The 11,037-nt window shown below is 43.5% G+C and overlaps 1 protein-coding gene across 1 annotated transcript; it reads right to left on the bottom strand.

Moving 5' to 3' along the window:
• Positions 1 to 389: 389 nt before the first annotated feature.
• Positions 390 to 9,068, bottom strand: LOC136639249 (C->U-editing enzyme APOBEC-1-like). The gene is made up of 5 exons (XM_066613269.1): positions 8,996 to 9,068; positions 8,103 to 8,130; positions 6,294 to 6,694; positions 4,065 to 4,182; positions 390 to 3,558 (listed from the first exon to the last, which is right to left on the bottom strand). Exons 1-5 carry the CDS (start codon positions 9,006 to 9,008, stop codon positions 3,549 to 3,551), a joined length of 570 nt encoding a protein of 189 aa, XP_066469366.1. The 5' UTR covers positions 9,009 to 9,068; the 3' UTR covers positions 390 to 3,548.
• Positions 9,069 to 11,037: the final 1,969 nt, after the last annotated feature.

Raw genomic sequence — 11,037 nt, 5'->3', positions numbered from 1 at the left:
GGAAGGAATACAGGCTGGACACACCAGCTTCTTTAGGTTCTGGTGGTAGTAGAACCCTATCTCATATGTACCTCCTGGATAAGACTGACTGTACATGTGATTTTGATGCAATCCCATAGTGGAGAAGGGCCACCAAATTTTTTCAGATGGGAATGTGGTCCTTGGTGCTGGCCTAGAGATCCCTGCAACTGATCAAAATGAAATCAGTGTGGTTCAACCTGGAAAGCAATGACTTGCTTTGTCTAGCATGGCTTTAAAAGAATACAGGATTCTGTAAAGTCAGACAACACATGAACAATTGGTTCTTCCAGGAAACACTTTTCATTTACTTTTAAATGAAACTTATATTTACTGCACTTTTAAACACTTTTCATTTAAGGGTGTCCTCATGAGTCCCTGTGGGTTTTCAACAATGGTGTTTTGAAACATAGGTGCTGCCCTGCAGCCCAGGGTGGCTTTAGAGATTATGGGTGTATAGACATAAGGAGGGGAAGAAGGGAATAGAATAGATTACTCAACTATTTGTGTAATTATCTTACGAGGAAATCGTATGCATATCTACTCAGAAGTACGCAGAAGAGAGTCATGATGGCTTAGTGCAATGCTTCTCAAACTTTTATTTAAAAGATTTATATCTCACCTTTCCTATAATAAGGCAAATGCCCAAGGCAGCTTGCAAATACCAATAAAATATACAATTTGTGCATTAAAATGCACAGTATGTAAAATAATAGTCATAGTAAGAACAGTAAAACCATGGGGTGGGGGGGAAACTACTTAGACCACAGCATTATTACAGAGACATGGACATCAGGTAAGACAACACAGCATCACTCAAACACCAACAGGAATGTTTTGAGCCCTTGCCAAAAGGCCATGAGGGAGTAGGCAGTTCTTAATTCCCCTTGGAAGGGAATTGCACACTTGAAGTGCTACTGTAGGAAAGGCTCATCCTTGTGCCTCCCATCCCTCTAAATTGAGATAAAGGCGACACCTCAGATGACCTAAGAGGGCAGGCTGCAATGTATGGGAAAAGGTAGTCCCTCAGATAACCTAGACGAAACTGAAGGGCTTTAAAGGTCAATACCAGCACCTTGAATTGGACCAGTGACCCAATTTTTAACATGACAATCTATTGCGACTCACATATTATGGCCAGCATGAGGCCTGGAACTCATCACCAGATGCTGCTCTCATCACCAGAATGTGTTGAAATAAGGCACATCAGTGATTTTCTACAGAGCTGATGTTGTAAAATTAAGGCACATTCCCTTACAAAAATGGAGGTCACTTACAATAAGGGATTTATGGTAATAGTTCCTACGGAGATGAGCATCTGTAGAGATTTGATGCTCTCATCACTGAGAGCAGGAGCTGGCAGTGATTCCCAGGTCTCGCACCAGTTGGAGCAAAAAAACAAAACAAAACACAATTATTATTATTAATTATTAACAGTATTTATATACTGCTTTTCAACTAAAGTTCACAAAGCGGTTTACAGAGAAAAATCAAATAACTAATGGCTCCCTGTCCCAAAAGGGCTGACAATCTAAAAAGATGCAAATGAATACCAGCAGACAGCCACTAGAACAGACAGTGCTGGGGTGAGGTGGGCCAGTTACTCTCCCCCTGCTAAATAAAAGAGGAGCACCCACTTGAAAAAGTGCCTCTTACCCAATTTGCAGGGGACTAATGTGACAGGACCTGAAGTGGGCCAAAGACAGTCAAGCAGAAGCTCTTGCAGTGATAAAAGCAGAAGCTGGCAGTGAATTCTGGGCTTGCATGAACCACGCAAAATTGGCTTGCAACCCACTGGTCAATCATGACCCACAGTTTGGGAACCCCTGGTGTAGTGGTTTGGGAGTTGGACTGATAAATTTACCTCTGGTAAATTTTCCTTAATGGTGATGCTGCTCCTTTCCAAGGCGCAGAGAGCTGGGCCTGCGAGGTGTGTTTGCTTGCATCTGTGGGGGCCTCACATACTTACTCTGACTATTCCTGACTTTTCCATCCTTTATGCTTCTGATCTGGTTGTCACTTAACCAATAAGATACTCATAAAAGATTGTGCATTTGCATTTTAAGTGGAACAACTCCTTCTTGTATATCAGTGGTCTTGAAACTGGAGACAGCTGTGTCACCAAAAAGCCCTCTCCATCCCTCATGGAGCTTACTGTTCCACCATGGCACTGTGTGTTTTTCAAACAGAACAGGTCACAGGGACACTCTAGGCAGTTGCGTCTGCCCGGACATCCTGTGACACAGCCTACTGGGCACTGGGCAACAGACACAACTGACCAGAGCGTTCCTGTGACTGGTTCTGTTTGAAAAACACGCAGCACAATGAGAATGGCAAGCTCTGCTCACAGGGGAAGGCTTTCTCTGAACACTGAATTCCGGCCTGTGGGCTGGGGTTTTGAGGGCCCTGTGGTATGTTATCAAACCACCATCCTTTGTCTTTAAGAAATGTAATCTATGAGAGAGGTTAACTGCTTTGCTTCAATATAATGCAGCTGGGCATATTTATTTATTTCCTTACTGCATTTCTATCCTGCCTTTCTCCTCCTGAGGGCTGCTATATTTTTCCCTGTGCGTAAGTCTGTGCATCTTTTTTTGCCTGCGCTCTGGACTGCCTACTCCAGGGCAGGTTAGGATTGGGCTCTAAATGTGTTTTGATCAATTGCATTCTTTGAAATAGCTAAATAACACAAATTAAAAAATAGGTGTTCATATGAATGAAAAGGTCCAACAATAATAATAAAATGTCTGCCTTCAGCAATAAGATTTTGCCACTGAGGAAGACAAATGGTCAAAACATTTTTTTAAAATTGGGCACTCTTCATACATTTTTCTCCAGTGTGTGTGTGTGTGATCTTATATTTTTTAAATACTGTTTATAAACCTGTTTGTTTAATTGATTGTTCCCTTGATTGATTGTTAATTGATAGGTGCAGCAACTTGTAGTTAGCAACTGGTATGAAACTCCAGCAGTTTCACCCTTCTAACTGAATAAACTGGGAATTAACTGGGAAAAAGAGGTTTTTGCTGCCATCACCTAAAGCTAGAGAGCCCAGATGGACGAAGGGTTCCTTGGGAAGATCTTTCTTCCTTGTTAACAGGAAACCCCAACATCTTGGGGGGGGGGGTTCTCCTTAAAAGAAAACTTCTCTCTTTGAACAGAGAAGTCCAAAGGTTGGAAAAATAGGGCAAAAAAGAGGAAAATCAATTATTTTCGCCATATGATCCTTCACTGTGATGAAACAAATAAAAATGTTTTTTCAAGGTGTTTATAATTTTCCATTCTAATCAAGTTGCAAATAGACTGCAATTCATAAATTAATGGCTCAATCCTGGTAAAATATTTTGAATTTTTCAGGACTTCTGAAAGCTTCTTTCATTTAACTGAAACATGCTGGGCACTAACATTCATAGACCCTAAAACACACCTTGAGCCAAGCAAAAGGGTTATATAAGTTTCTGCTGGTTAAGAGGAAATAGCTGATTCTCCTTCAGTAGCAAACTGTTGATAGCACCTGGGAATTGGAGTGTTCAGGATGACCTGGGGGGGGAGGGAGGGAGAGAGAGAGAGAGAGAAGGTTGGAGAGTCAGGTCCAATCTGAGATGAAGTGATATCCACAACAGCGCCCCAAATTTAACTTTCACTAATGATAAGGTCAAGATAATAAATGGTAATTTGAGACACAGGTGAGACATGGCAAAACCTATTCTTTGTTCAGTGAGAGAATAAGACACTCAGAGCTGCTCAATAGAAACAGATGACAAGACTTCTTGTAGTGAGTGTCCCTGCTTTTCCATCTCTGATGGCCTGGTCTTTATAGGCAGGAACCTGATGAAACTGTGTGCATGCACACTTCCGTGTGCAGGGTAAAGCAAATGTACAGTACCTTTCTAGGTAACCTGGAACTAGTCCCGTCCCCCGCCCAACATAATCACAGATATTTGGGCAGTCGGCAACCCAGTTCTATCACTGGGAAGCCAGAAGCACTTCCCTCCTTTTGGATGTATCTCTTTGACTTTTGCCTGAATTTACATATAGCCACTTACATAAGAATCCAGCGAAGTAGTTGGGAATAAAACCAAATATGCTGTAAGAAGAACCACTGCCAATACTCTTCGCCACTCCCTTGGCAAGCCACAAATGTTCTCCAACAGTAGGCATAATCTGAAGAAATAAATACCCTGTCAGTGTGTGTCAAAGATGGAGAGCTTCAGTGGAGAGGCTTACATGTGCAGTTTCCAGCTCCCTAAGAAAGCCTGGTAGATTGAGAGGAGCCAAACTGAGAGCTGGTGGGGAAAAACCTCTTTCCCAGGTTCACATCCAAAGTGGGAAAAAGCAGTCAGAGGAGTGATAGCACTAATTTCAAACTATGCATTATGTCACATGCATAGATTCAACCTACATGTTTGGGTTATTTCTCTGTTAGATAACTGCAATGGGCTCCTCTTATTTTGATTCTTAAACTGCCTGGCTTGGTTGACTCAGTGGAGGGTGTGTGACCTTGTCCCCACAATAGTTAACCCTGCTACTGGATTCACTGGGGGGGGGGGGGGGCGCGAAAATCTTCTGGCAGTCTGGGGCTCCTGCTACATAACTGGGAGAAAGGACCTCCAAGGTGACACCTGCTTTCTCTAGATCAGGGGTGTCCAAAGTTTTTGGCAGGAGGGCCACATCATCTCTCTGACACTGTGTCAGGGGCTGGGGAGAAAATAATTAATTTACATTTAAAATTTGAATAAATTTACATAAGTGAATATATTAAAGATGAACTTATATGAATGAATGAAGGTCTTGTAATAGCTCAAGGTCTATAAAAGGCCTTACACAAATCAAAGCTGGCCTTTCCTTTGCAGCCGCCACTGCATCACAGATGTGAAACAACAAGCAGTGGAGGGAGCCCTAATCCCACAGCTCATGAGAGACGTCAAACAGTCACCCTCACACTGAGAGCAGTTGCGTTGGGCCAATGTGGGCTCCAACAAATTTCCAGAGGGCCAGAGGTTCATTGGAGACTTGGGGATCCCTGAGGGCCGCATTGAGAGGCCTCGAGGGCCGCATGTGGCCCCAGGGCTGGGGTTTGGGCACCCCTGCTCTAGATTGAGCCTTGTATTTCCTTTGTTTATGACCATTTGCCTTGAAGTGACCTTAATAGAAGTTTCTCAAACTCCTCTGTGTAAACCAGCCAGGCCGAGAGATTGTAATGTAGGGTCTTTTATGGAGTGCATTCTGGGTAACTAGTTGTTTAAACTGCATGTGCCAACTCCTTCAGGCTCATAGCAGTGATTACATCTTGGTGCACCTGCAATTGATGTTCCAATCAGGTAATTCTATCTTTATCCCCCTACCCCTGCTGTTCTGAAACTCTCCCCGCACCCCTGGGAGGCTGCTGCAGGGACTGGTGAGTGCATCCCAGTCCCTGCAGCCCCCTTGGCAACACGATCTTGGGGATCATCGCAATGCCCCAGTTTGAAAAGCCTTGCCCTACACCATATGGCTGGCTGGGGCTTTTGTTTTCCTGCTCTCTTCTGCCAAAAATCAGGTGGCAGCTTGTGCCTCTAGCAACTACTGTTTCTAAGTTTGTTAGTTAAGTATTAAATTTCTCTAGATACACTGTAACAACAGTTTTCTCCTTTTGTTCTTAATGCAATTGGTGGGCCAAGCTGACCTTACCTGAAATCAAGTTGCTCTCTTCTAACATGAACCTTTCTGTTTGCTCCTTACAAACTCCCTTTTCCTGCACTGCCTTACACATTTTCTCTTTGCTGTCATGCAGCATTTCGTACATATCTACACATGCATGCCATATTGCAGAAATTCTCAAACAGCTCTTCCGCACTGGCCAGGACAGGTGTTTTTTAAAGGAAATCCCCACCTGCTGGGACACACTCCTTTGGTCTCTGCCCAATGCTTCACCTTACTATTCACCTTCACCTACTACTTCCTTCTTCCTTATGCTTTCCAGATCAACTAGGGCTTGCCTAGTTAAGGGGGAGAATATTGGACCCTGCTACCAGAACACATACCAAGTGAGTTCCAGGACACAGAAAACTGGAACTCGGATCTCAAACTTCAAAAGGGGGGATGGATTCATACTGGACAGTGGAACTACTTATAAGTATGTGGCCAGGTCCTGTGTTAATTCTGTGCACCACTCACAGTTTGGAATTGCTTTGTAAAAATATATTATCTTGTATGCAAGGCCAATGTTATTTAACAGATCCACTGCATAATCCCTGGTTCCCCATCCACTTGGACTAGTAAAGATATTAACTTACCAAAAGGATTCATAATGGCTATCTTCACTCCATTTTGATCCAAGTTCCTGAGGCCCTTCTGATTACGTTCATCATAATACCTGTACAACTGAGACATGCGTATCTCCAGCATCACATTGCGATGTTCTGCCAAGAACTCAATGATACGGCGGCTACATACACCACAAGGACTCCAAGATAAAAACCAAGTGATATAGCAGGGAGTGGTCTGCTGGCAACGGAGCTCACTCCACACATTTTCCAAAAAGTTGATTTCAGCATGGCGGGTGGGATCACTTGTACAGAAGTTCTTCCAGGTCTTGGGACTTCTTCCCCAGCGGATTTCATATAGGAGATGAGTAACTTCTGGGGGTCTAATTACTTCAAAATTCCTTCTAAACCTCTCTGGTTCTATTTTCCACCTTAAGCAGAGTAGGATGGAATTTAGATCAGGAAAAAATGTTGAAGGAAAAGGATAAACAGCCCAATTCTAACTAACCCTCTCCCCTACTGTAGCCATGTTAGTAGAGTGTGTGCTGCATCCTATAGTGGGGGGCTGTCACGTATGATAAGTCACATCTAATAAAAGAACTTTTGTTCCATTGCCCTGGAGCAAGCTTGTGTTGCCTTAATTGGTCTCCTTGGGTCTGCGCCAGCCATTTTTATGGTGCAGGACTGAACAGAGAAAACGTAGAGGGAAGAGGTGAGGGAACAGGGATAGGATCCTGGTGCATGCAGGTGTTGTCAAGATCAACCCCCTCCCACCCCATTCTGTCTCCCGCCTGCCCCCCATCCAGACACTCCCCATTTCTCCTCCTCCCTGCCTTGTTCCTCTCACCAACAGCCACCTGTGTGAGCTTACCTGAGCTCCTGCAGGTGGCCAGTAAGGGCAGCAAGATGCTGACATCCGAGGGCCCAATCCGATCCAACTTTCCAGCTCTGGTGCAGTCGCAATGCAGCCCTGAGGTAAGGGAACAAATGCTCCCATACATTGAGGAGGCCTATGTGACTGTTCCCCCACCACAGGATGGAGCGCACACCCCATTGATATAGCTGCACGAGTCCTGGAAAATTGGATAGGATTGGGCCCTGCCATATGACCATTTGCAACAGCAGAACTTCTTGTCCACTGTCATAAACCTTAGTTAGGATTGGGCTAAAATTCCCCCATGGTCCACATCCAAATCAGGCCCCCCAGAGATGTTATTAACATTTTCTTTTCTTTTCTTTTCTTTAAATCTTGGGAGATTCAGTTCATGGATCCCTTTGTCACTGCTAATCCTATCTGACAACATGACAGAGCCAGATGATCAATTGTTGCAAAGGATAAAGAGTGATTCAATAAGAAGTTGTCTAATTAAATGCTGGTTGTGATTGTAATTGGAACTGATCCAGTTCAGCAGCAAGAGGCATCCCCTCTCAGCGCACTAGAAAACTCCTAACTGCACAGGCCCCCATTACAGAAGGAGTCATTAGCAACACTGTTCTATTTCACTGTGCTAGAGATACCAAAGTGAGTGTTTCACACAGAGAACTAGGAAATAGAAACTGCAACTGTGCTGTGAAGAGAAGGAAAAGAAGAAAGGTTTTATGATTTTAATGTCTTTTTTAATAGTTTTTGTATACTTTAATAGTTGTGAGCCACAGGAGTGGCTAGATAGACATCTCCAGAATAAAGAAATAAATACATTTGGTTCCTACATTCTTGGTTTGAAGTGAATTCTTGCTTTGCTTGCTTTGCCTTGGACCTCCCTGTTGTCACCCTGTCATTCGTGGAAAACATCATAGATAAAATAGTTTGTTTTCTGACAAATGTAACATGGTCTTTACCTTTGGTTGGTGCTTCTGTCAAACTGCCCTGTGGGACAGAAATTACACAATTAAACAATGCCATTCTGCACAGATCTCCATTAAAAAGAAGGGTCACACAGTCTCACACACTGGTGTGTGCACCTGTTGAAATCAACAGTACTTCAGCATGTATAATCTTGCATTGGGAAACCTTTTCAATTTCTCCCCCCCCCCCATGTAGTTCTACAGTCTGCTGATAGTGTTTGCTGAAATAAATATGTTCGTCTTCAATGTGCCTCATGACACATTACTGTTTTGGGTGCTACAGAGGAATGTTGTTACCTCTGGAAGTTCATACCTCTCTACAATTCTTATTTCAATGTGCTTTTGCCAATGTAAGCCTAAACTGAGATCTTTTCCACACTTGAGGTTTCAGTCACTTCTGAGCTTCTCTGCCACCACATACGTTTTCATCTAAACATTGTTCATAAATCAGGGAGGCGCTTGCAATTATAGAGGAGTATTCTTGACAATGTAGGTTATATATTCATATCAGAAACCTGACTGAAGCCCCAGGTGCCTTGATGTCTCATGTGTAAAATCAGATCACGCTAACAGCTGCAAGTACTTCCTGCATTGTGATTTCATCAGGTGTATATACAACCACTTGGTGAGAGAAACAAGTAAGTTGAAAATTGGTTGAGACATGTTGGATTTTGCTGCTAGTTATCAAGATTCTATTATTTTGTCCTTGCTGCCAGGTCAAAGTCTACTGGATGTTGGTACCATTTGCCCAGTTTTGGCCTGCTGGATCACCTCCAATGCAAAACTTCAACATTTATTGGATGCCTGTTTTAAAAAAACCCATCATTACCCGAGGGAGAAAAACCCACCCTAGTTGAATCCACCCATAGAACTGGCTTTTCTTTTACCTCTCTGAGCCATTGAGAGCGGTGATTCTATCCTGCTGGGACTTCAGTACGTAGATGGATGAATTTTTTTTTTTTATATGGAGCTTTCCTGCTTTCAGTTTCTATTCTCCATAAAGTGCTCAGAGTTACAAGTGAAACTCTTTGTTGCAAGCATTCTCGGTCTTTACCACACCCAGATTTGTCATCTCAGAATATTACTTATAAGAGACAATTTGAGAGATCCAGAAATGCCGGTCTAGACAATACATTTGGTTTTCGGGCATTAGTATAATTCTGTAAGGCATCGTCAGACACAAATCCTATGATTTTGCCACATAATTGCCACAAATGGGCTGCTATGATAAATATGTCATCAATATACAGTGGGCCCTCCTAATCTGTAGGCTTGGCATCTTTGGAGCTCAGTAACCATGGACGCTGAACCTCACAGGACTTTCTGGATGCGACCAGAAGTGACTTCTGGTTGTGTCCAAGAGGTGTTCTATGACACGGGGAGACCATGCATGGTTTCCCTGTGCCTCAGAAGGTCTCCTAGATGTGACCGGAAGGCACTTCTGGTTGTGTCTGGGAGGTCCCACAAGGCCCTCCCTGTGGATTTCATTGCCCACGGAAATCAGTATCTGCAGAGGGAATATCTTTATCCATCCATCTTTCTGTTTAGGCATTTGTAAACAATAGTTCCCCATTATACAAGCTTAACTCATACCATGAAAACTGACTGTAAGGTGAAAACTCATACAGTTTTCACTCCCCATATCCATGGATCCAGTGAATTTTTAGGCCCAGAAACCAACTGGAAATTATAAAATGGAAATTTTCCCTATGGGAAAAAAACGTTTTTGGTATACAGGTGTGTCCCTGTACTTGCAGGGGATTTAAATAAATAAATAAATACAGGTATTTCTATACCGCCTTTCTTGGTCCTCAGATTTCTCCTTAGACTTTATTCAAGGCCGTTTACATAGGCAGGCAATTTAAATCCCCGTAGGGATTTTTACAATTTGAAAGAAGGTTTCTATCTTTCAAGAAACCACAACATTCAGATGTTTCTTTCTTGATCTGGTCGCACATTCTGGCCTCCATCCTCCCACGCTCAGAGCAGATGGAATAGCTCGGCTCAGCTTGTCAGCTGCTTCAAGGTCGCACGGTGGCCTCAAACTGGCGACCTTCGGATGTTATCTTCAGGCAAATGGAGGCTCAACCCTCTAGACCAGGGGTGCCCAAACCCCGGCCCGGGGGCCACTTGCGGCCCTAGAGGTCTCTCAATGCGGCCCTCAGGGAGCCCCCAGCCTCCAATGAGCCTCTGGCCCTCTGGAGATTTGTTGGAGCCCGCATTGGCCCAACACAACTTCTCTCAGCATGAGGGCGACTGTTTGACCTCTCGTGTGAGCTGTGGGATGAGAGCTCCCTCCACTGCTTGTTCTTTCATATTTGTGACGCAGCAGCGGCAGCAAAGGAAAGGCCAGCTTTGCTTTGTACAAGGCCTTTTATAGGCATTGAGCTATTGCAAGACCTTCATTCATTCATATAAGTTCATCTTTAATATATTCATTTATGTAAACTTATGTAAATTTATTCAAATTTTAAATGTAAATTAATTCTTTTTTTTCCCCGGCCCCCAACACAGTGTCAGAGAGCTGATGTGGCCCTCCTGCCAAAAACTTTGGACACCCCTGCTCTAGACCAGACCTCCTGCCACCTCCTGCCCTGGATTTGTTCCGGGGACACCCATGGCTACAGAAACTGTGGATACAGGGGACACCTGTATTAATAGTGACCCCCACGTGTGCACCCTATGCCTATTTGCATTCTTTAAAGTCTTATCAGGAAAGGTATTTTGCTTTAAATAGGTCACTATATGCATTCCAGCTTAGTGTAAAGAGAATAAACCTCCAGCAGCCTGAACAACTGACGAAACAGACTTAATGTTAAACAGGAAGCAGAACTTCCACTTCCTGTTTAGCATTAGGTCTATTTTCCTCAGTTATTCATGTTGAAATACTTATATCCGTGGTTCCCAAAAGTTTTAGCACCAGGGCCCA

The sequence above is a fragment of the Tiliqua scincoides genome, chromosome 2 (assembly GCF_035046505.1).
Source record: "Tiliqua scincoides isolate rTilSci1 chromosome 2, rTilSci1.hap2, whole genome shotgun sequence".
Classification (NCBI taxonomy): Eukaryota; Metazoa; Chordata; class Lepidosauria; order Squamata; family Scincidae; genus Tiliqua; species Tiliqua scincoides.
This window is presented reverse-complemented; position numbering and strand designations above follow the sequence as displayed.

Excerpts from the sequence above, each read along its gene's own strand:
- LOC136639249 (XM_066613269.1), bottom strand. Across the intron at positions 6,695-8,102 it reads GACAGAAGCACCAACCAAAG|GTGGAAAATAGAACCAGAGA; the intron begins GTAAAGACCATG and ends ACTCTGCTTAAG. Across the intron at positions 4,183-6,293 it reads AGCCATTATGAATCCTTTTG|ATTATGCCTACTGTTGGAGA; the intron begins GTAAGTTAATAT and ends TTATTTCTTCAG.